The sequence below is a fragment of the Lissotriton helveticus genome, chromosome 4_1 (genome assembly GCF_964261635.1).
Source record: "Lissotriton helveticus chromosome 4_1, aLisHel1.1, whole genome shotgun sequence".
Lineage (NCBI taxonomy): Eukaryota > Metazoa > Chordata > Amphibia > Caudata > Salamandridae > Lissotriton > Lissotriton helveticus.
In genome coordinates, this window is record NC_136063.1 from 2,114,374,997 (window position 1) to 2,114,400,026 (window position 25,030).

Genomic DNA, 25,030 nt, shown 5'->3' on the forward strand with positions numbered 1-25,030 from the left:
TATTCAGCTCCTAATAAGTGTCGGGGTGGGCGTGGCCTCGGGCAGGTGGGCGTGGCCTGCGGGGAGGCTCGCTGATGGCGGCGAGTAGGGAGAGCCTGTCCCGCAGCAGCATTCACCTCGGCTGCGCGGGGAGCAGGGAGGCAAGCAAGAGTCCAAAAGAAGGTAGGTGATCAAGAATTAAAAACAGTGAAGTGGACACAGGTTTTTTTTTAAAAAGGACTGGATTCGAATATGGCTGCGCTCCCGGGGAAGCCTCAGGAGAGTCTGAGTCTGATCTTGTGCATGTACCCTTCCAAGCATCCCAACGCCTCTTGGAAGACTTCCTTTGCTTCTTCTAGTATGTTCCCCAACGCAAACACTTCAACGACCATCACCTGAATGGGAGCTCTGGGATTCACCCCAATACACAGGTCATATTGATGCATCCATTCTAAAATGGGTGAACCATCCATCGCCACATAGACCTTTTCTCGAGCCATTCTCCCACCAAACTCTATAGTGGCCTCAATTTAACCTAACAAGTTTTTGGGATCCCCTTGGTACCCCCCAGGATTGATATCCTTTGGAGCTAGCTCTCCTCCAGGCCATTGCTTGTCAAATTATACTTTGGGCATGATGGTGTACAAAGATCCTGAGTCTACCATTAATGGAACCATCCTCCCATTAACCACAAAATCCCCTTGGGTCTGTTTTTCCATTCTTGCTCCTCACCCAATTCTTCTACACTTAAGATCCTATCTTCTTGTTCCAAGGGAACATTATTATCTTCCACCATGGCTACTCTCGGTCTCCCTACCTGTTTGCATACTGCTGCAAAATTCCCTTTAGGACCACAGTCCCTACAGGTTTTATCTAAGGCACACATTTACGATAATTAGCAGTGTGGAATGCACTACTGCACCTATAAAATGATCTAGACAATTGTTTAGACATTGACTAAAAAGGGTTTGGTTTAAGTACAGCAACCGTATCCAAGTCATCTCTGCTGACTGTTTAGACATCCCTACTCGCACTCTCCTTTTCGTCGAACTCTCGCATACAATGCTGAGATTGCTCCACTACTTTGGCAATGTCTATTGCATCCTTGAGGAAAGGGTTCTTGACTGCCCATAACCGTTCTTGGTTTTATTGTACCTACAATTGACAACTGGTCACAATCCAATTCGTCCGTCATTGTTCCAAACTTGCACTTCAATGAGAGTTCCCTTAGTTTGGAGACAAAGTCATCTATCGATTGATGCTCTGCTTGCTGTTGGGTGTAAAACTTATAATGGTTCATGACTACATTTATCTCCTTAGCAAATCTGAGTCTTTTCTTTGCTTCTACAAAGACATCTTCAATGAGGTCACCATTCGGTTGAGTGGCAAATGGTAAATACTTAAATATATGTTGTCCCTCTTTACCCAAGTTATTTAGAAGTAAGACTTTCTTCCTAGATGCACTAAATCTCACGTCATCCAAGGCTTCCAGGTGCATTTCAAACATAGTTAGCCAGTCTTCCCAATCAATTTAAGGGGACCTGGTGAGGACAACAATGATGGGGGAGATACAATGGCACAATGTGATTGCCTGACTAAAAGAAAAATAAATTGATTGTAGTGTGCAAATCACTGATGAAGAAGTAATTTGCAAAGTGAGTGTGCACATCACTGATTAAAATTTGAAGGATTGTAGTGCTGAGTAGGTTTAGGCAAGTATATGATTAATTGTATGATGTGCAAGTTCAAATTATGGTTTGCGAGTCACCCAGGAGTAATTGCCAACTTGCGCAACAATTATCTTCAAAAGCTATCTAAAGTTGCAGTGCAGGTCTTGAAATGGATGTGCGAGTCATGGACAAGTGATCAGCTGAGTAAGTGCTCTTTTTTTTTACTGAAGAATCGCTTGCCATGGAGTGTTAATTAGGGTATGCTGACTTAAAATGGCTGTGGGCTGTAATAATGCAACTCCTGAGGTTGAGTGTGTATTCAAAAGGCCTGCGTGTCAGGCTGTAGAGCCTGATTTTTGGGGGTTGTAATGGAGCGTGGTGACGTAGCATGTACAGCAGTGCTCACGCGTCCCGCTGAGAGCTCGTGATTCACAAAAAATTCTCAAGCCTGTGGCTCGCACATTGCAGTTAAGTCCACCACTGCCCCCAAAATGCCCAAATCTTGCCTGAGGTAAACGAAGTCCTCCCTGAAGTGATTCCCCGTCGGATATTTCCTTTCCTTACAAAGGCAAATGCCTAGGATGACTGCATGCTGGGCTCGCAACCATCACCTGGTCTTTGTGTCCCCAGCTATGTCTGTATTCCAGAAAAAAAATACATCACTGTTCTTTGGGCAATTGAACAAGCGGTCTGCTCTCTTGAGCCAGCTGAATTGTTTTGCTATGACTTTGGTTCTTGAAATGGGACTCCAACTTGCTGGTCAGCTTGTGCAGTGTCTGTTTTTTTCATATTTGTTATTTTATATCACTTGTGCCAATAAAGAATGAACAAACAAAGAAATCACTCATACCCATCCATTCACAACCGGATCACATACAACTACCATTCCAAGCACCTACACATGCACATACCCATTCATAGCATGTATGTGCAAATACACATACATTCATGCATACACAAGTTCACCAAACATTTAATAAACATTGCAACTGTGACATCGGGTGAAGAAACACAAAAGGCTCGGTGGATCCTAGAGGCTATGGGGAAGGAAGGCACTGCTGCCTTCTCTCATTGGCTGACATTGCCAGAGGCCTGCCAATGAGAGGAGGTCCTTCCCTAACTCATCGTAGAGTGGGATATGTCAGTGAGAGTTGCTGACCATACTCCACTATTTGACATGGCATGACTTATTGACAGTCAGCCCTGGGCACTTCAGGGCTTAACCCCTCCAATGCTGATGACGAGCTCAGCTCGTCATCAGCCACGGTGCTCGTGTGCTGATGACGAGCTCAGCTGGTCATGGCCATTAGAACGCTCACACGCGGGGATAATTCCCCTGCTGTGCTGAGCGTTCTAAGGAACGGGCGTGGCCGTGACGAGCTCAGCTCGTCATCAGCACAGGAGCACCTTGGCTGATGACGAGCTGAGTTCGTCATCAGCACAGGGGCGCTGTGCGCGCCCCCGCCCCCCGCCCCCCAGCACAGCGGAGGAATTACCCCCACAGAGAAGAGGTTAAACGTAATGTGTTCAGGTCTGAGTCTGATAGTGATGCTTGCCCTCATGATGAGTGGAAGACTCTCTCAAGACTTTGCTGGGCTGATGAGGTAACATCCTCAGGGCTGTGAAATCTTCAGTTCGGCAAAGCTAAGCTCAGACTCCCAGGCATATGCGCATCAGCACTTTAGCAATCGCTTAGCTGCCTGAACCAAACATGATGAGTATCTGTCAGGCTAACGTTTGCTCAGCCTGACAGACACTCATCATGCAGGCAAAACGGAGGAAGGCAGATCGCTCCACCCTTAATTATAGGCCATGTTGGTTCAAATGAGTTATGGCAAAATGTATCATTTTATGTGTCAAACATGCGAATCGACATTGGTGGACTGTAGATTGTTTGCATATATTGGAGTATTTTAAACAGAAATATGCTAAACAAAGAGACATTGTAAATGTTAACAAAATCAACGGCACTGTTACTTTTTGATTGCAGAAGTTCTTACTTATAGCAATTAAACATCATAAGATGTTGGAAATGTGCAATACTATCACTGAGTTTAATTTGGTTTTTAGAACTTATTAGAATGTTATATTTGGATTCTCTTTCCTAGGAGGTTGTTTTGTGGCCATGAAATAGTCTCATTTAACATAAGCCTTGTATTTGGTATTTGAATGAAGGTCTACTAGCTGATGTATGTGCCATTCATTGTTGCCACACAGTTTTGTTGACTAACATTGCTTTCATTATAGAGGAAATGCCTGGTCAAAATATTGGAAGCAAAGACTTATTCTGCGGTGAAGAAACACTCCCTGTGTATGAATCTATCCTCCTGGAAGAAGGAGACATGGTCAGAAAAATTGCTGTGGAGACACAGAGGCCACCACAAATTGAAATTCATGTGTGGAAAATTCTGAAAGGTATTTATATAATGTGTGGTGGTATTAATATCAGAGTGTGTGGAGAGGAACCTGTTTTTTCACTTGCACTGAGAGTCCACTCCTCTCCTAATTGAAAGTTATGTGCACTGCCAGTTTAACTCGGTAAACAACCTTTACAACGCAACTTTTACATCGCAGAGCCTTTACAAAGCAACCATTACAACGCAAACTATTACAACGCATTGCTCTGGGGGGCCCTCTAGGATAGGGAATAGGTTAATTTACTATCCAATAACCTTCCCTAGTGTCCACCGGGACTGGAGTTGGAATAGTAAATTAAACTATTCACTATCCAGCACCCCAAAGCACTATGCGTTGTAATGGACTGCGTTGTAATACTTGCGTTGTAAAGGCATGCGATGTAAAAGCATGCGTTGTAATTTCATACATCCGTAAAACTCGTTCATCAGCATCAGCGATATCTTTGATAATCTACAATCAGGACCTAGGTCAGAATGAAACACAGAGACAGCCATGCTGTAAAGTTTTGATGATACTTTGCACATTCTTGGCAAAGCAGATGCTTACCTGCAGATCTTCTTGGCCTGCGGTGTACGAGGTCAGCCACAAAATTTTAATTGTAATCCTTACATTAGTTTACATGGCAAAGTCTTCAGTTGGTTTGCCTCTTACTTTACCAAATGTTCACAACATAGAAAAATAGGCAATTCTCATTCCAACAAGGGGCCAGATTGACAAACGTTTTGCATATCTTAAGGCTTGGTAAATAAATAATAAAAAAATAAATAATCCACATTTGTATAGCGCACAATCACCCGTTAGGGTCTCTAGGCGCTGGGGGCCGTCGGGAAGATTAAGCAAGCTATTGCCCAGAGTCGCATGGTGCTGGGCTAACCTGCCGCCGGAGCCAGGGATCGAACCCTGATCCCCGGATTCCAGCGTCAGTCGCCCTGGCCGCGGCGCCACACCTCTCCCACACCTTAAACCTGGAGTAACACAAGGAAGCTCAAGCTGCTGCCTTGCATTACTCTGGCCCAAGGAGTTATTCCATGGGTGGAGCGTGGGTGTTTCCATGCATCCATCTATGGATTTTTAAGCATTCCTAGATTTACCATGAGTGGTAACGTCCCTTCCTGCAAACAACAATCCTGCCTGCAATGCAGGCACCCTTGCACCATGACGCAAGGGTGTCTGCATTGGCGCTAAGCAGCCAAAAGTACGCCAGAGCAAGGATTAGACAGGAGTGTGCCATATAATGTTAAATATGGTGTATTCCTCCCCTCTACCTTTTACGCAGCACAGCAAGGTGTGTTGCCGCATTGTGTTGTGTGAAATATTGATAAATCACACCTTTTCTACAATGTTCTACTTTATGGTACTTCCCCAAGGCTCCATTCTTTCTGCCTCTCTCTTCAACTTTCCCCTTGCCCCACCTTTGGTATTTTACACCAGCACCGTGCTGATGATGCTCAACTTTATCAAATTATCTCTTCCCTAGTGCTGAGTCAGACCCTCACACAGTTTGGCATACATAAATGCTTAAATAAAATGATACTCTATAACCTAAACCTAATACGTTGGAAAATGCAGTTTCTACTCTACCCCTAACACAGCAGCCTTGGCTTGATTCCATTTCCTAAAGTGCACTAAACACCTTTGTTTCACTCTTAACAAACAGATAATTAAGATGGCTACAATATACATTGTTAAAAACCTTCACTCCAGGACAGTAACCCAAAGAGGTGGTATGCCATTGGTTCTGTACATACTTGACTATGTAATCTCCATTCTCATTATGACTCAATCCTTCACTGGCTGTCCAACCCGTGATTCTCAGCACACTTGCAGCTAGGGTAGCTTCAGACTCGAGCCGAGACAAAGAAGTGAACGAAAGCTTAAGCTAGACAGCTGGCCTTCTTCATCGTCTCACCCAGGATCTGGTTCAACATCACTATTTGACTCAAGATTGCCCATATCCTTCTTAGATTTAAGAAAGAGATAAACATTTTAAAAGGAATACTACTTTGTGATACAATAAATTGCCACTTTCACCTACCTAGACCCTGCAAAGCTCTCTCCTGCTATTTGGCCAAGTTTCCACCATACAAATAACATATATTTGGCTTCCTCCCTTCTTACCTATTGACTTTAACCATGTACAATACTCTGGTGACTTTTGTCTAGGTTTGTGCTATAGAAATACCACATACATACTTATATATCTACTTATTTAAACATGTGATGACAGTTTCCTTTTTGGAATTCATTTAATTCTAGAACGTACCATGGTGTGGTATGTGTCATGCAAATGTTTCTGCTTCCCGGCTAAATCGCCTATTCCATCAGATTTTGGATTTATCTAATTTGCCTTTCATACTTACTGTGAAGTAAATGTTATCACAGAGCATTATTTAAAGTTTTGCAGATGAGATAAACTATCACAAATGCAATGGATACACCAGCCACTGTATTACAAATGCCACAGGCATTGAATAGGGGAGAGGAGTTGGCCTAACGGCTAGGGCGGACTACCTCGAATCTGGGGAACCGGGTTCGAGTCTTGGCAATGACGCTGTACATCCTGAGATTCTGGGCAAATCACTTAATCTCCCCCTGCCTAACAAAAATTAATGCGTCCTCATATAACGAAACTGGTGCAATGTAAAGCCCTTTGATACCCAATACCGAGTCAAGTTTGCGCTATATAAAATTCCGTTAAAAAAAAAGTAGGAGATTAGTCATGTTTGTGATGAAGTATCCCATCACCAAAATCTAAATAAGCCTTAAAGTCATTAATCAAGCCTGAAAGCTTTATTACTTTCTTAGCTCACATACAATAGGCTTGCTGATTTTAGCGCCTGGATAACCTTTTGAGTGATTAGCGCACTAAAAAATCAAAACATAACAACATTCTCAGAATGGTTTGGTCTTTGACTTTAAGCTCTGGATTTAAGACAGGTACTTGTACCCGGTTGATCCTGATCAGAAGGGTCCCAGATTGCTATACTAGAAAAGCCTCATTATACCTGCAAAATGGTCCTAATACCGGCTGCATGCAAAAGCACATGGAGCACCTGGGAGCATGGCCGGACTGGCCGTAGGGGGCACCGGTCGTTTCCCCGGTAAACAAAAAGGGTAGGGGCCAGTTTTGGACCCATGGGGGCCGGTTTTGTTACAGGTGGCCGGTTTTGCAGCCATGCTGCAGAATTGGCTGCCTGTAACAAAAGCGGCAGTGGGGGTGGTGCTTCCCACTCCCACTTGCAACCCCCCTCCCGTGGGGGGCGGCCGAGCGTGTTTGCCAGAACTGGTTTCAGTTTCCAGTCTGGCCGTGCCTGGGACAAGTGCCATGTGCATCAGGGTCATTTTCCACACAGTCTTTTTGATTACATTTCAGTTACTCCATTAGATTTGTATAAAGAATGTGGAATTTTGAGTGTCCAAATTTAGGAATAGGTTTGCTAATGTATTCCAAATCTAGGCTTCTCTGCATCGTAGTCCTTTACTATTAGTTTAGAAGCTGAAAATATTATATAATGCATCATTATCCATCCAAACTAAATCTGGCCCGGTAGTAAACAATATTATCTAACATGATTTGGTGGTATTGTCTGATAATAACATCGCATCATGTTAGAACCTGCAATAAACGGATATGCTGCAAAAAGTAAAACCTCCATTACATGTGACAAGAGCCCGAATATTGCCCTAATATTGTGGGGTAATCTATAAAATGAGATATATGTAAATTCAATAAAAGCGACATTTGAACATTATGCAAATATAGTAGCATAAACTATGTGATTAAACCAACATCAGAGTAACTGTTTTGTAGGTATGTGAGTGAGTCTGAAACGGTCTTACTTAAGGCACAACAAGTATTGTCTTGTCTACATGCTGTATGTCTGCTTGTTCTGTATTTCACTGTGGGATACTCCTCTTTAAAGGGTTTCATCTGTGATGTGATCTCTCAACTTTCTAGAACAAGGAAGAGATCTTCATTTTTTTTTAAATCTGTTTTTATTGGTTTTGTTTTGCATATTCATGAAAGGCAACATACATTTGGATAGTCATCTATACATGAGACCGTCTACCGATAGGTGATAAACATTACTTTTGTGTGGATGCTGAGCGTACCATGGGTGCCTATAATATCTTTGTTCAGGAGCAAGCCTGATCTTAGCGCTCAATCCCTTGCACAAAGGGGAGAGCTTACAGTTCAACAATAGCGTGTCAAGGAAGAGATCTTCATATTTACAGTATATATGGATAGTACGTGGCTTACTCCAAATTATTGATATTGTATCTCAGTCTGGGAAAATGAATGATTAAATGTCACCCGTTTATATTATAATTATATAGTCTTGTGTTAACTTTTGTTGTAGGTGTTTTAAACCAATTTTACATTGAAAAAATATCGAAAAGGGAATTTGAAGAGCGTCAGGAATTCAAACAGATAACAAGAACAACTCCAGGTAATTGTCACCATGCTTCTTCTTTAGACCCTCACCAACTCATACTAATATACATTCAATGTTATCAGGATGTACTATACTGTGAGACTTAAATCAGAAAATGGATATTTTTTCTTAGAAACTCTTTTTTCTTTACCAGAATTAGAATTCACATAGAAAAATATTTCTTGAAGAAATAAGAGTTTATTGTTAAAATATAAATTTCCTGAAAAGATAGGGTTATTTCTTCAAATACATGTGTGTGTGTTTCTCTATATGTATATGCACTTAAAAAGACACTTTTGAAGTGCAATTATGATTATGAAACAAAACCAAAAAAACTATGAAATTCACTAGTTATGGTTAGCTTTGCAAACTATGCAAACCACGCGATACACTTTACTTCTGGTTTTAAAGAGATTTCCAAGGATTTTTTTAAATACATTAAGGTGTTATGAGTAAAGCTAACTATTCTTCATACTCAAATCATATGTTTACTGCAGGGATTGGCAGCCCAAAATTAGATACTTGGAGCATTCAATTCCATAATGCAAACATTTCAGAAGATGCATGGTTAATGTATTTAAATGTGCTGTATGATATTTCTGAAAAGAAACATGTAATGTTAGAACAAAACTGGAATGATCTCGAAGATGTGCCAAAGCACACTTAAGTTAGGATATTTCATAATGTCTTCCAAGGACATTGAAAAAAATACCTAGATGATTCTAATGGATTAATGGTCTTAGGCACTGACTTTGTGTATTATGAAACCTTGCAGCTCCTAAAAATAAGTATAAAAAGGGTGTACTGATGGAGAACCCAGTCCTAATGGCCTATCTCAAGGTATTTTTAAATTGAAACAGATTTCTGGTAATGCGTAGATGTCAAATCAGCGTTCGATAATGTTCCAAGAGAGGTATTATTGGCACAATTGTATTGCTAGGGCATTCCAGCAAAACCTTTCTGAGTCATACAAGTACTTTACTCAAATATTGGATACGAGTGAAGGTTGGAGAGGGTCAGTCAATCGCTGCCAAGATATGCACTATAAAAGGTTTGAAACAAGGTGTGTCTTGGCTCCCCTTCTCTTTAACTTTTATATCCCAGATCTAAGTATAGCATTGATCAACCCAAAAAGACAATTGCCCCGGATGAGGGCACAACAAGCCTTGTCTTTATTATACCCGTATGATCTTGTTTTGCTAAGCAAAACTCCGGTTCGGTTGTAAAGATTGATAATATCTTTATCTAACTACATAACGGTAAATGAAATGTAGATCTATTTGAAGAAAACAAAGTTTGAATTCTTTGATAGCAAAATAAATAAACCTGGCTCTTGGTGGTTGAAAAAGAGTGATATAGAAATGGACTATAAATATCTTGGCATAATATTTTATAATCAAAGTAATTTTTTGCGGTACATCATTAGAACCGATTGTAAAGGTCAAACTTTTCTTACTTATGCCTAGTAGCCCCTCCTGGGAAACGGGCGGGCCCTCAACCAGGACTCTCCACCCATCACTGTCATGAGCTTTTCTTTCATTCTGACTCCAGGAGTAACCCATCTCTTTTACATTCAGCTACCAAGACCCCAATGCCAGGTGTTTTTCGTCTTCCATTTTTTCTTTCCCCTTGAGGGTGCTAGGTCAGGGCTTGTCTGGTGGTGTTTTAAGTGGGCTTGCGGAGGGTGTGATGTCTCTAGCTCTAGCATCTTATTCATGATTACTTCATGAGCAGGAAGTTTGAAAGTCTGATCCCAAAGGTCATTGTTGCTGATGGTATTTGGCCAGTGGATTTGGAAGATTTTCCTCAGGCAGGTATTAATGAAGGTCTGGACTATGTTGGTGGTGGTAACTGTTGTCCTAAATATTTCTGCTCTGTACAAAATGACCCATTTTACATTCTTATTAAAAGGCCTGATCTTGGTTTGCAGTGATAGGTCCTTGGAGTTCCAGATCTTCTTTAGCTGAATTATGGCAGCCCTTGCTTTGCCAATTCTTACAATGAAGTTGGCGTCTGTGCTTTCCTGCTGGTCTATGACACTATCCAGGTAGGTAAAGGCCTCAACCTATTCCAGTGCATCACCTGCAAGAATGACTGTAGTTGTGCTGGCTGTGTTAGCTTTCGGAATCTTGTTTTTTTCCCTGTGAGTGTTGAGGCCAAGTGGTGCTGATGTGTCTGTCACCTTGTCGGTCTTCTCTTGCATCTGCAGATGGGTATGGGAGCATAGGGCCAGTTCTTATGCTAAGTCTGAGTCAATGAGTTGTGTACAAGGTGTCCACTAGATCCCATTTCTTCTCCTTGTTGTGGATGTCTTCATGATCCAGTCTATGGCCAGCAGGAACAGAAAAGGTGAGAGCAAACAACCCTGGCGGACTCTGGTCCTCACTTGGAATGTGTCTGCGAGTTATCTTCCATCGACTATCTTGTAGGTAATTCTCTCATAAGAGTTCCTGATGATTCTTACAAGTTTATCTGGTCCGCTACAGTGGTTGAGGAGTTTCCAACGGTCTCTCTGTTCACACTCTTGAATGTCCTCTCATAGTTGAAGTTGACATAGAGAGGGGAGTTCCATTCCATCGACTGCTCAATGCTGACATGCAGTGTTGCACAAGAACTATCTTTGCAGAAACCAGCTTGCTGATTTCACAACTGAGCGTTGACCTGTTCCTTCATTCTTCTCAGAATGACACTGAACATTTTGCCTGGGGTTAATAGAAGACTTATCCCTCTGTAGTTAGCGCAGTTACTCAGGTCAGCTTTCTTGGGGAGCTTGATGAGATATTCCTCCCTCCAGTCTGATGGCACCTTTCCCTCTTCCCAGATCCTTCCCAAATTGGGGTAGATCCTATGTACTGATGTTTCAATGTCTGTCTTCAGTGCCTCTGCAGGATTGTTGTTGGGAACTTCTGCCTTCCCATTTCTGAGATGTTTGATGGCTTGCTGTATTTCCTCCTTGGATGGTCTGCTGTAGTCAATTGGCAAGTCCATGTCAGCTGGCTGTATGTCTGGTGGAGACTGTGCATGGGCTGGTTCAGCAGTTCTCCAAAGTGCTCCACCCATCTTAGTTGTCTTCATTAGCTATGATTTTCTTCCAAGCTTTGTTTTTAACAGATCTTTCTGGCTTGCTGTATCTGCTGGGGAGTTTCATAGTCATGTTGTAGAGTTCTTTTAAGTTACCATGACTTGCTGCTTCCTGGGCGTCTGTGGCAAGACCATCAATGAATCTTTGCTTGCCTACTGTTAAACTTCTCCTTGCTTCCTTGTTAGTTTTGGTGTATTAACCTTGAGCTTTTGTTTTTTCTGCTCTTGTTTGGCTGCTGTTAACGGCAGCTTTCCTTTTCTTTCTTCCTTGGATTTTGCTGAAAGTCTTGGTGCAGATCTAGTTTTTATGCTGGTCTTTCTTGGGATCCACTACCTCCAGGCAAGTTGATATCTCTGCTCTTTGATCCTTTCCCACTGACTTTCTACTGGGTCTCTGTCATCCTCTAGTTCTTGCAGGACTTGAAACTTGTTACTGAAAGTGACTGAGTATTCATTCAGTGTCTGTGCATCTTTGAGGAGGGTGGTGTTATAGCACTGGCTGTCGTTTGTTGGTTCCATCCATGCTTTCTTCAGCTTTAGCCTGACAATGTCATGGTGATGGTCCAACGCCACGCCCACTCCCTTCATCACTCTCACATCTGGCAGGGACTTCCGAAACTTCTTGGCAGTGCAGACATTGTTGATCTGATTCTATGTTTAATGGTCTTGTGACACCCATGTTGCCCTGTGTATTCTTTTGTTTTGGAATACACTATAACCTATCACTAGATTGTTCAGGGCACAGAGATCTGAAAGTCTTTTACCGTTCTCATTCATGTTGCCAACGCCATGGTTGCCCATGACTTCTTTGTACGCAGTGTTGTCGCTTCTAATCTTGGCATTGATATCTCCAACCAGTATGGTGATGTCTCTCTGAAGGCATTTCTCTAGAATGCACTGGAGTTTGTCGTAAAATTGTTCTTTTTCATCTTCTTTGCTGTAATTTGTAGGTGGATAGCACAGGATAACATTCATGTTGATTCTCTTTTTCTTTGTGCGGAAGGTCACTGCGATGATTCCTGGACTGTGGGCTTCCCATCCAATCAGATCGTTGATGACTGCTGACATTAGCATCCGTGCTACTCCATGAGTATGTGGCACTGTAGAAAAGGTAGGGCCGAATTCGACCAAGAACCCTTCAGTGTTTGCCCGGCGTTAGCCGCCTCTCATACCATTCGAGATTACCAAACAAAAAGGCAGACGCTGGAGACGGAAGGCAGGAAACAGGAGTTTATTCCGATGGAGCAGAACACGTCAAATCAGACAACAGGGTATCTTCTCGAGGTGCTCTAACCGCATCTCTGAGGCCTGGCCTCTTATACACAGGTTTATGGCTTTATTACATACACTGCATCCGTAATGTTTCTTTGAAGGACAGAAAAGACATCCTCGGAATCCCCGGTCCAGGCCCGTTCCCACACATATCTACAGTAGAGTTCCCACCCCGATCTCAGCATGTGGTGGTTTATCGAGCAGCAGGGCATTCCGCTGGGAACGGGGATGTGTGTGATCAGTCGGATCTTCGGGGTGCGAAGGCATTGATTAATCCCCGCTCCTTTGATGTGAGGCGAGGTCCTACTGTAGGGGGCAATAAACTGCATCTGTTGGGCTAGGTGATGGCCTGGGATCAGGCCGGACAATCGGGCAGGGAGGAAGAGGTTATCAAAAGGGTCTGTTCTTTGAATGAGATGAAAGAGTGAGGGGATTCAGCACGGGATGTGGCTCGGAGACAGGGTTGCGTTAGAGGTGCGCTTATGGCCCAAGCAGGAGAGACCGGGGGCTGTCGGGGCGCGGGGGAATGCTTGCGAGGCCGGGGAGTGAGGGGGAGAGACGCGCAGGCTGTTGGCAGTGGGCAAAGAGGCCATGACACACAAAATGGCTGCCACTTACGTGCATGATGGGGCCTAAAAGGGACAAGATGGCGTGGCCACTGTTCCACGAGTCTCACTTTGCTTTCAACAGTGACTGTGGTGAACATGAATGAACGCCGCTTATATATACCTAAGTTTGGTCATTTTCCACAGTCCCCAGTTTTTATCATAAGTTAGTTCATTCCTGTTCATGTCATAGGTGAGGATGTACAAGCTGACATTAGTTATACAATTCGCTTTGGTAACCCATATGTATTACAGGTAGATGGAAATAATTCTGCTATCAATGCAGACAGAATGTAGTCAATGTGATGGGCGGGGAGACAGTGCATACAAAATTACATTAGCTGCGTCATAAGTCAGACCTTGGAGGCGGGGACATTACTTTAGACGATGTAGGAGATTCGTCCGAATACAAACAAGATGTCATACAAAAATATTCTGGCAGGATAAGGGTTATTGTCACTTGAGGTCTGGACTCCATCGGGGTCAAAAACTAGACAGCATGTTCATGTGCATAACTGGTGTTCTTCAAGCATCAAGATACAGAGTTAACGCCTTCTTAGTTATTCATGTACAGTTAAAAGTGACCGATGTAAGGTTTCGAAAGCTCAGTCAGGTGGTAATCAATACAAAACGGTTGGGAGAGAAATTCAACTTGATACAAGGGACAGTCAAGGGGTGGCAATGTTCAAAAAAGGTTCGCCGTTCCAGTGTCTTATTACAGCGAGCCATCACTGGTAGGCCCTCATTGTTTTTCTTCTTTCGTTGGCGCTGTTGAGCACCGGCGGTGGAGCTATGCGTCCAGCTTGTTTTCAGATTTCGCGTTGCAGGGTGTGGCCGCTTTTTGCTCTCGGACCACAGTCCTGTTTGTCCTGTTACCTAACTAATCTACCATAGGTACTTTAGTCGGGGTACCTGTATTCCGTTCTTCTTTCGGGACAAAACCCTATTCTATCTTTTGTGCAGTGTTTCTTCTTTAAGTCAAGTTCAAAAACTCCATATGGAAAAAGGGGTGATGGGGGCGTGCTTTGGGAGGCCGAGGGAAAAGAGGGTGGATTGGGATCAGATCTGAAACGGACCAAGGACGGCAGAAATTTCAAGCAAGTGGGCCCATCGATCGGGCACAATGGGCTGGGACTTTCGGCACGAGCTCATCAACCATGCAGGGGCTTCCGGACAGCCCTTCTTTCCTTCACTTTCCATGTTGAGAATGGTGCCTTGTCCCGCAACTCTTTGCTCTGTGGCTCCACCTTGGTCGAGGTCATAGATATTCCCCGATCTGCAGCCAGGCTGTGCGTCACATCCGGCCCCTCTCCTCCGACGACCGCACGTTATCTTTAAAAGAGTACAAAAAACAAGTCTTAAAGAACTGGCAGGGGAAAATGTTTACACACTTTAATTTCTCTCCCAACCCCAAGTAGTCGGGGAAACGTTTATTGGTCACGGTAGGGTGGATGCTTAGTAACCCTTACATCGGTGTATGCTGTTAACTCATGCATCGTGGCTGTGGTGCAGGTCTGCAAGTATCTTTCTATTTTCAAACATCATGTCTGTCTGGTGTCTATTCCTGTCATATTCGCATCGGATTCAAACCTGCTCCTCCAGTAGAGACTTGTGTTTTTCTAAAACTAATCCTGTTGAGCTATACCTTTCTTCAAGGTCTGCTAGTTCATAAAAAGTGTGAAGTGCTTATTATCATGGGCTTACAGCTACCTTTTCCAGGGAAGGACATACATTAAGCATTTTTCTTTTCTGACAGCAACGGCTAACTTTTATCAGTTTTTGGACTATTTATCTTTAAAAACAAGGTCATCAGCTACAGTCTTTGAGATTTTCTGGGACGGCTAGTTACAGAACTGGGACCATTCTGGAAAACGGGGACGTTTCGGACATTCTACTTAAGTGCAATGGGCAGTGGTAATCCAAATGATGAGGGTGGTGTTACTAAAGCACTAAAACAAAAGCCACTGACATATAGTTCCCCTTTTAAGGGTCAGATTAGGGGACATTAGTCGTCTTACCTGTCCTTTCTTTCTCAGCCAATTAAGTTCCATCATTTTACAGAAAGGAGAGGTAGTAACATGGCAAAATACGATCGTTTTGTTTCTGTCAATTTGTTCAAACACTGTTGTGTCTAAAGCCAATTATACCTGTGCCGGCGAGGCACAGTGTCGTCGTTTATTCAAAAGGGAGCAAGGGAGCCCTCAGAGAGAGAGAGCGTCGTGTGCACCAAATAGGCTATTAGTACACGTACAACATAAAGAGAGAGAGAGAGAGAAACGTGTATAATAATATGTTATTCAGTGCACACACATATAGAACAGTACGGGTCGGTTTCACGTATAAAAACACAAACTGAGAGAAAACATAAATTCATAGTTTACGTACACACAAATACCAGACAGGGTGCGACAGTACATACATCAAGTACGGAAACCTAAGACAGAACACAGAGCTATTTTGGGCAAAAGGACGTTTGTCATGCATGTTGCGTATTCTCAGTATTCTTTTTAATTCATTTTGGGGGTCGAGCTCTTTGTTCTCCTTCCTTCCTAATAGTGGACAATTTTGTTGGTAACCTCGCTTCGAAAATACTTACTCCTTTTTAATTGGTCGGACACTAGTCCAGTCGTGCTTATACTCACGGTGGGGCCTTCCAACATCTAGCAAATGATGATCCAAGCTGAGGTAAAGGAGGGGTATCAGTCGGACGTGCGATGGTACAATTCTGATTTTTCTATGAGGGTGGAAGAAGAAGCGGTAAATCTAAAAAAAATAACAATATCCCTAATATCTGGGCTGAGGGGGATTTCGGATGAACCCCAACCCGGGGTATTCTTTAACTTTTCCTATTTAGTCAGCACATAGATTGACTCATTGGTGAGCATTATTTTGGGTGCACATTTGGGATGTCGGTTGGGGTCGGGTTCGTCGTACTGAAATAAGCCTTCCAGTTTCTGGTGTAGGCCACTCTCCCATTCGCTAGCTCCAGAGAGAGTCGTTCCTAAGTAAGGAAAGTGCTATATTCTTATTCCTCTTTTACATGCAGGTACCATGTTCGGGCTTAATTTTCCTATCCTGTTAACCGTCTCGATCAACGCCTCAATCATACACAAAAAGCATTATTTTATTGACCCAGACATGCGCCACACATACGCATTCATACCGTACAAATCAGGGCCCATGCGCACATACAATTTTTCATGCTCCCAGAGATAGCTCCTACATATAATGTACCGTCTCACAGAGCTAGCCTATTTTCCTTGCGTGGAACACGGTGCGGTTTTAGGTCTTCTCCATACTTCAGCTGAAATTCCGATGTAACCTGCAAAAAGAAAAAGAAGGGGGGGGTGCAGCGTTCAAAGCACATCAGCGCGCATAAACACGAAAATGTTTTTACCTACCACATACTCGACTCATCTCTCTGGGATGCAGTCCCTTATGTCTCGGCATTGAAGCCCAGAGGAGCTGGTAGTGCGGCAAAGATAACCAATGGTAGTCTGTTCATTACATAGATCGCCCGAGGGCGGTAGTACAGACCGCGTGTAGGAGAGGGTCAAAGGCCAGGGGTATTCAGTATAAGGTGGGGGGGGGGTGACGGATTCATGTTTTCATTCGAGGGAAAGAAAAGGTTTACGGTGGTATAGGGTCGTTCCTGTTCGCAGAGCATGGTATTTTAAAAACAACCCTATCAATCTAAATGACTGTTACGATGCTAGCTCCATATATTTTTCTTTTAAAACCTTGGTTGTAAAAATGTCAGTATTCAAATACGGGCCCCCAACCATACAGGCCGGCCACGGGGCAGACGGGAAACACATGAGGTAAGGAGATATTACACTGTAGTACAGGAGTATGTAACGAGCGAGCCATTTAATTGGAAAAACTAAACGTGACAAACGGTTGCAGGATCAGTGAAGGTTGATTTTATAATTGAAAGTAAAACAGGATCAGTTACAATAAAATCGTTCATACGCATACCATGGGCGAGTATCATGAGTAACATTTAGTTCGGAGCTTAAATAATACAATAATTAATAGTAAATAAACCCGACTTCAATAGGGTTGTCCGCATGCTCAGTCAGTACACTTCCCCACCCGCCATGTGCACAAAGACCGCATACATCCCCCATAACATCAGGGCTAAGTAACTAGAATCGTCATAAGGAGTTGCAAGTCCTGCCCATACTGGCGCCATTTTGGTCGAGGCCAGGCGGGTCCAGAGTATAGTTCAAATGCCTCCAATAACTAGCGGCTGGACCAGAATCCCTTTCGGTAGTTCAAAAAAAATTCCATAAACGCCAGCAGAAAGGACAGGCGGCATAAACCGCGACTTAAAGGCGAGGAAGGCAAAATCTTCCCTACCGGGTCACGCTGAGGTCCCACCGAAGCTGATCGATTTGGCAGTCTACAGTGTCTTTTAGTAATTCGGACAAAGGCCGGTGTCAGCATGAGAGCACCACCATCTTGTGACGACGTTGTGGCCACTCCGGAGAGCGGGACAGCAGGCGTATCCCTCCACAGATGCGTTGAATCAGTCTTTCCTTCGGCACCAGATGTGGATAAGGCGGCAATCGCCCGGGGCAGCGGCACATCCATGGGGGACAGCCGAGCAACGGTGGCGGTTGCTCCCACCGGAAGCCCGCGGGAGTCGAGGGCCAACGACTCTCGTAGAATCTTTAAAAATGAGAGGACGTCTTCAAGAGCGGGGCTCATGCCCGAGCAGGCAAGCATCCGAGTTCCAAGGTAGCCCAGAGCCATCCTAATGGACCAGGCCCAAATCCGGGGTGTCGGCCGCCATCTTGAGAGCCCCCCCCCCAGCAGCTGCCCTTCACCATGGCCACCGGAGCGGCCCCTCTCGGTCAGCCAGCCGTGGGGGGGCCCGCGGGTGGAACGCTAATGGCAGTCTTGGTGCAGGAGAGGAACCTCCACCTTGGGGGGGGCGGGGGAGAGGGGGCCATCCGCGCCGCCTCTCCGCGGGCGCCCCACGCCATCTCCTGGCGCAGGTATACGAGATGGCTGGACCAGGCAACAAAAAAAGGGGGGAGCCATCAGCAAGGCATCCCCCGCACACAACTTGCTGGACATCACCTCTGGATGGTCCGGGGACAGGTCTTGGCGAGTTGGGTAGCCTCCGGCCTATTCGCACAACGGGCCGCCACCGACGCTACCTCGCCGGCTGACGGCTTTTGTAGACTTTTTTATAGCCCAAAGCCTACTAAAAAGTAGCTCAAAGTAGCCCAACAGGAACAGCGTCAAGCAGACGGCAAATGCATTTGGGTTTGTTGTTGCAGCCGGCTGCCATGTAAATAGTTGTTTAATAAAAAGTTTTAAATGGTTGTTTAATAAAAAGTTTTAAATGGTTGTTTAATAAAAAGTTTTAACATGTTACTTTGCTGGAGTGTTGTATATATTTATAATATTTGCATAGGGTTTGTCGTTATTTGGGTGGGGCGGGCGATGGATCCGAGCTGTCTTGCAGCCATGATGGCGTCGAGCTCGGTTCTTCTCACTAGTTTCATATTTCTCATGAGGGGTTGTTCCTAATGTTTCTATTTTAGCGGGGTCAAAAAGATCCCATCAGTGGCCTACTGATTTTGCTCGATTCCTTTTGTTTTCCCTAACGATTTTTATGTTATAGTTTGCTAGCATGATACAACGGCTAATCCGTATTTTTATATATATGTCCTTTTTATTAGGGGTGTCCTCCGGTGGAGCCGGATGATCTACCTCTAATAAGCGGTCCGGGCTGAACCAACTACCAACAAACGGGGCGAAGATAGGCATGACGGGTTACAAAGGGGACAAAAGTCTGCACTACCTATCCTTCACTATCCGCAAAGACTAAACAGAGTATTGCGACCCTGTGCCTATTTGTGAATAGAGAATGACCCAAAGAGAACCAATTCCGAACGATCAATGTTCGGATAAACAATCAATCAAATGAGGGATAAAAATAGGCACGACGGATTACAATGGGGGCAAAAGCCTGCGTTACCTACCCTTCACTATCTGCAAAGACTAAACAGAGTATTGCGACTCTGTGCTTGTTTGCAAATAGAGAATGATCCAAAGAGAACCAATTCCAAAACAGTAAATGCTTTGATAACAATCAATCAAATGGAGAGGGAAGCAGGCACGACGGATTACAATGGGGGCAAAGGCCTGCGTTACCTACCCTTCACTATCTGCAAAGACTAAACAGAGTATTGCGACTCTGTGCTTGTTTGCAAATAGAGAATGATCCAAAGAGAACCAATTCCAAAACAGTAAATGCTTGGATAACAATCAATCAAATGGAGAGGGAAGCAGGCACGACGGATTACAATGGGGGCAAAGGCCTGCGTTACCTACCCTTCACTATCTGCAAAGACTAAACAGAGTATGGCGACTCTGTGCTTGTTTGCAGATAGAGAATCTCTCAGAAACAATCAAATGAGTAATACTAGTATTTTCAAACAATCAAACAATCAATTCGCAATTCGCTGCGATGCACGACCTTACCCGGACCGTATGGACAGTTTCTCGTCTTCCGCTTCCAGCGCCTGATCGTCCTCTATTCTCTGTAATTGTTGTGGCACTCCTGATGGTTCCCAGTCAGGACCGTAGATCACTCGAGAGAGGTCTGCTCAGAACCAGTGAAGTTCGGATGATCGGCTGCCAGACGAGGGTCTATCGGGCAGGTGCACTTCCCGATCGTTGCAGTCGTTCACTCTGTCGTTGGGACCTCTCCCACTGGATCCACGTGTCGCTGATGGGCCCCACGTTGGGCGCCAATTGTAGAAACGGTAGGGCCGAATTCGACCAAGAACCCTTCAGTGTTTGCCCGGCGTTAGCCGCCTCTCATACCATTCGAGATTACCAAACAAAAAGGCAGACGCTGGAGACGGAAGGCAGGAAACAGGAGTTTATTCCGACGGAGCAGAACACGTCAAATCAGACAACAGGGTATCTTCTCGAGGTGCTCTAACCGCATCTCTGAGGCCTGGCCTCTTATACACAGGTTTATGGCTTTATTACATACACTGCATCCGTAATGTTTCTTTGAAGGACAGAAAAGACGTCCTCGGAATCCCCGGTCCAGGCCCGTTCCCACACATATCTACAGTAGAGTTCCCACCCCGATCTCAGCATGTGGTGGTTTATCGAGAAGCAGGGCATTCCGCTGGGAACGGGGATGTGTGTGATCAGTCGGATCTTCGGGGTGCGAAGGCATTGATTAATCCCCGCTCCTTTGATGTGAGGCGAGGTCCTACTGTAGGGGGCAATAAACTGCATCTGTTGGGCTAGGTGATGGCCTGGGATCAGGCCGGACAATCGGGCAGGGAGGAAGAGGTTATCAAAAGGGTCTGTTCTTTGAATGAGATGAAAGAGTGAGGGGGTTCAGCACGGGATGTGGCTCGGAGACAGGGTTGCGTTAGAGGTGCGCTTATGGCCCAAGCAGGAGAGACCGGGGGCTGTCGGGGCGCGGGGGAATGCTTGCGAGGCCGGGGAGTGAGGGGGAGAGACGCGCAGGCTGTTGGCAGTGGGCAAAGAGGCCATGACTCACAAAATGGCTGCCACTTACGTGCATGATGGGGCCTAAAAGGGACAAGATGGCGTGGCCACTGTTCCTTGAGTCTCACTTTGCTTTCAACAGTGACTGTGGTGAACATGAATGAACGCCGCTTATATATACCTAAGTTTGGTCATTTTCCACAGCACATTCACATTCTTGTGTCCAGAATACCACAGCATTCTTCCTGGCACCAGTGTTTTCTGTCCAACTGTGTCCATTTGGCTTCACTGATGACAAGCAGGGCAAGGTTGAAATGTTTCCTCTCTGCTGCCACTTGGGCTGTCTTGCCTGTCCCATACATGGTCCTCACGTTCCATGTCCTGATGGTGATGGTCTTGGTCGAAAGCAGTTGGATCGACTTTGTGGCTTCCAGGGATCTCTGCCTTTCATCACAAGGCGTCATAGCACTCCATGAAGGAGATTCCTCTCTCCCCAAGGTTGGGATGTCTCTTGGTCTTTTGACTGACGGTTCCACAGCTAGGATTTTTTTACATGGTGGGGTAGCTAGCACCGCGCATAACCCTCCTCCCTTCACAGCTGGGCTTCAGAACGGCCATGGCAACGTTCTAAAGGTCAGAGGTATTGCATTTTTGCCAGCTATGGTATATGGATGCTAAGTTCTATTGGGAAAGGAAACATACTCACTTGACTTAGACACTAGAAGTATGTATAGATAATTATTCCACTTGCCCAAGATTGTATCACAAGCACAAATAAGATAGGAATTTGGGCTCATGAAACAATTCATAGCGCAACAAGCTGTGCTTTAAAACATTTGTGTTGTATACTAAGAGCTGCACCTCCAGGAACATTAAATCATCTCATCTGGATATTAATTATTCATTCAAGAAGAAAGAATCCTTGGAAAATGTATTTTGAAACAGAGCTGCAAAGCTTACAACTGAAGGAACTTTCAGCTCTGCCAGAAAGTTTGTGTGTTCAAGAAATCTTTGAATATATCTTCAAGATTGCTTCACGTGTTCAAGACAAAATGGGCTTTTGCAAACAGTCACATGCTTGGATGACCAATAACACTTATGAAACTAACCACTGGCAGCCGCATTTCTGCAAACAATTTTCAAAACATCTTAAATACAAATTGATGAACTACAGATTTGGCAGGCTTCCAGCTGGTGACTCAAGCCCACCTTGAATAAAGCCATCTGATAATAATAAATGCAGGTTGTGCAATTACACAAATAAAACAATTCTGCACATGTTGTGCACAGTGCTGCTTTTGCAGAGGAACGGAAAAGTTTACTTCATGCCTTATTTAATTAGAAGAGGATTCCCACTTATCCACTGTTAAACTGGATTTAATACACATTTAAATAAAATATTTGTAAAAGTAATGGCAATTGTAGAAAGGGGACTTGAAGCAGCTGAAAGTAATTTTAGTTTATATTTTTTGTTGCTAGGAATTGATATTTTATGCTTATAAAATGTCTTCAGTAGCACTTCATCTTCAGGAAGCCACTAGTTTAATACTTGTGGTGTAACCTTTTTTATGTGTTTGCAATCTATTTGGGACAATGATTGTGCCATAAGAACATTTAAGATGCAGGAAAATACTTGTTGGACATTGAGTTAGAACCTATGATAACAGTTCACTCATGTTTGAATTGTATTTTATGTAATCTACTATAACAGCCCAGACTTTTTATTGGTGTAAATGTTGCAAATGAGGAAAAACAATTAATATTTTTATATTCCTTTTAACCAGATATTTTGTAATATAGTGGATATGGAAATTGTATCTGTTTCAGTTAACTATACAATAAATAATTATTAATTTATTTACTTTTAGTTGCAAATTTATAAAAGCACTGTTCTTTCAAGGAGGTGTTAGTTAGCCTTAGGATGCATACACACATTTGTAAATGCTAGGCAGTACAATTAAAACTCCTTTCTTGGATTTTGGCAAGGATGTTTTTCAAAGTTGTGTTTTTCCAAAAACATTTTTGAACATTTTTGGTGGGTAAGAAAAAATATGCTTTTTTGGGATTCCCAAACTCGTAGATCGTGACCCAGTGGTGGGTCGTCGCCAAGAGTCTGGTGGGACGTGAAAAAAGCAGTAAATAAAGATGCCTTTATATTTTGTATTTATCTTGTTGCATTTGCTGTCCTTCAAAGACAGAGATCAAATGTCAGGCTATGTCTAACAAATTGGTGCTTATTTTTCTAACATGTTTTCTTTTCTTTCTCTGACTGTGGGACTGTGAGAGGAGTTTTTAAATTAAGCTATGCTATGTGACAATCTTGCTGGGATACATAAAGTGTGACAAGAAAGGCTGGAGGATGTGATGTTATTGTAACACACAACAACATTTTAATACCTGTAAATGAAATGTACACATATTTTAGAATATATCAGCACTTAGCAGAGCAAAGCTATTGTACATTTTATTAATTTTTAAGTGTGATGGAAGCAAAGAATGTAATGGGATCAAAACAAATCAAGACACTTTTACTGGTTAAGTTGCACATGATATTCACTGAAACCCTATTTCCACACATTATCATCTAGGTCCTATAAGGTAGTGAAATTTAAAGAGTATGTTATTTTGCTAATTTACTGTAATTTGTAAGCATGTCTACTACTATATTAAAAGATCACCATTGCCTTATGTGCATTAATGATAGGTGGGTCACAAACGTTTGTTCTAAAAATCGGTCCATGGTGCTAAAAAGTTTGGGAAGTACTACTTTATAATGCGAGAAGATGGTGTTAATATTTCAATCTGCACTTTTCTTTGAGCTTCAGCCACCCGTTTACTAGAAAAAAGAGACTACTTCAAAGGAGTTCTTTACTGAGCATTTAAATGGTTAGAGTAGCTATGATCTAACATAAAAGAATGACTACGTAAAATATGCTAAAATATGAGTTATTTTTAATTGTTTTAAGATTTAGAAAAACCCTTATCATGTTTAAACAAAGTATGTATTCTTATTGAAAACAAATCAACTGTGCATTTATTGTGTTGATATTCCAAACTTTTGTGAAGAAATGTTTAAGAAAACTTCGCTATACAAGATGGATGTAGAAGTAGCCAAAATCCTTAGAAATCCATAGATATTCACTGAACCCCAGTAATGAAGCAACCATCTGCAAGCAGGATACATGGATAACTAACATGAAATCATAATGCCCGTGGAAGATACAGCTACACAATCCTACTGGATAGGGAGGGATACATGGCAACCTAAGGGGATCTCTGTATCACAGGTAGATATACAGGGACATATTTTTAAAACGTTCACACAATGCCACAATCAAAGTTGCTAACTTGTGTGAACAGGAGAGAGCTGAAAAGTGCCATATATACTAAGATGTTGCGCTCTCGCCACCCACAGGCACACGTGTGGCTGGCTGGTTGGCTGCCTGTAAGGCAAGGCAATGCACAGTGCTACTTTGCCTAAATACCATCTGTTGGACCTGGGGTTACCAGACCACTTAGGGTAGCCTGACACAGAGTGGGTAAGACTAATCTCCAGAGCAATTGTGCTGTGCTTGTATCACACTTCACATACTAACTCAGCGCCCATCCACAAAAAGATGACACTACACCAATTTAGAAAAAATACGGTCTGATTTATAAAATTCTTTGGTATGTTTTTGTTTTTTTTAGCAGAATTTCAAATCAGTACATTACATTACTTCTCATTCAATTATTAGCTTGTACCAAGTTCCAGTTGCCATTAACAATACTTTTCTCCCACAAATGTAAGCAACTCAGTGATGACTCCTGCAATTTATGAAAGCAGTAGACATACACTACAATTTTAGATTAGGTATTGAGCAATTATCAAGCTTCTTTACAGTAAGTTGAGGCTGTACATTACCCCAGAAATCTCAAAACATTACAATCAGGATGGTGCAGGTTCTCAGCAACAGTTCCAATAATGGCACACTTATGCCTTACTGGGAGCAGCTGGTAAACTGAATAGAGGCAGGCAAGATATTACTTCGTAAAGTTATTTAGCTTACTCTACAACCATAATGGGCTAATAGAC

General features: G+C 43.3%; 1 protein-coding gene across 1 annotated transcript in view; it reads left to right on the forward strand.

The window, feature by feature from the left end:
* Positions 1 to 25,030, forward strand: part of CHRDL1 (chordin like 1) — a 665,356-nt gene that overhangs the window by 631,985 nt on the left and 8,341 nt on the right. The window contains exons 9-10 of the mRNA XM_078688799.1: positions 3,897 to 4,064; positions 8,429 to 8,518. Coding sequence (XP_078544925.1) covers positions 3,897 to 4,064; positions 8,429 to 8,518 — 258 coding nt within the window. The remainder of the gene's footprint in view (positions 1 to 3,896; positions 4,065 to 8,428; positions 8,519 to 25,030) is intronic.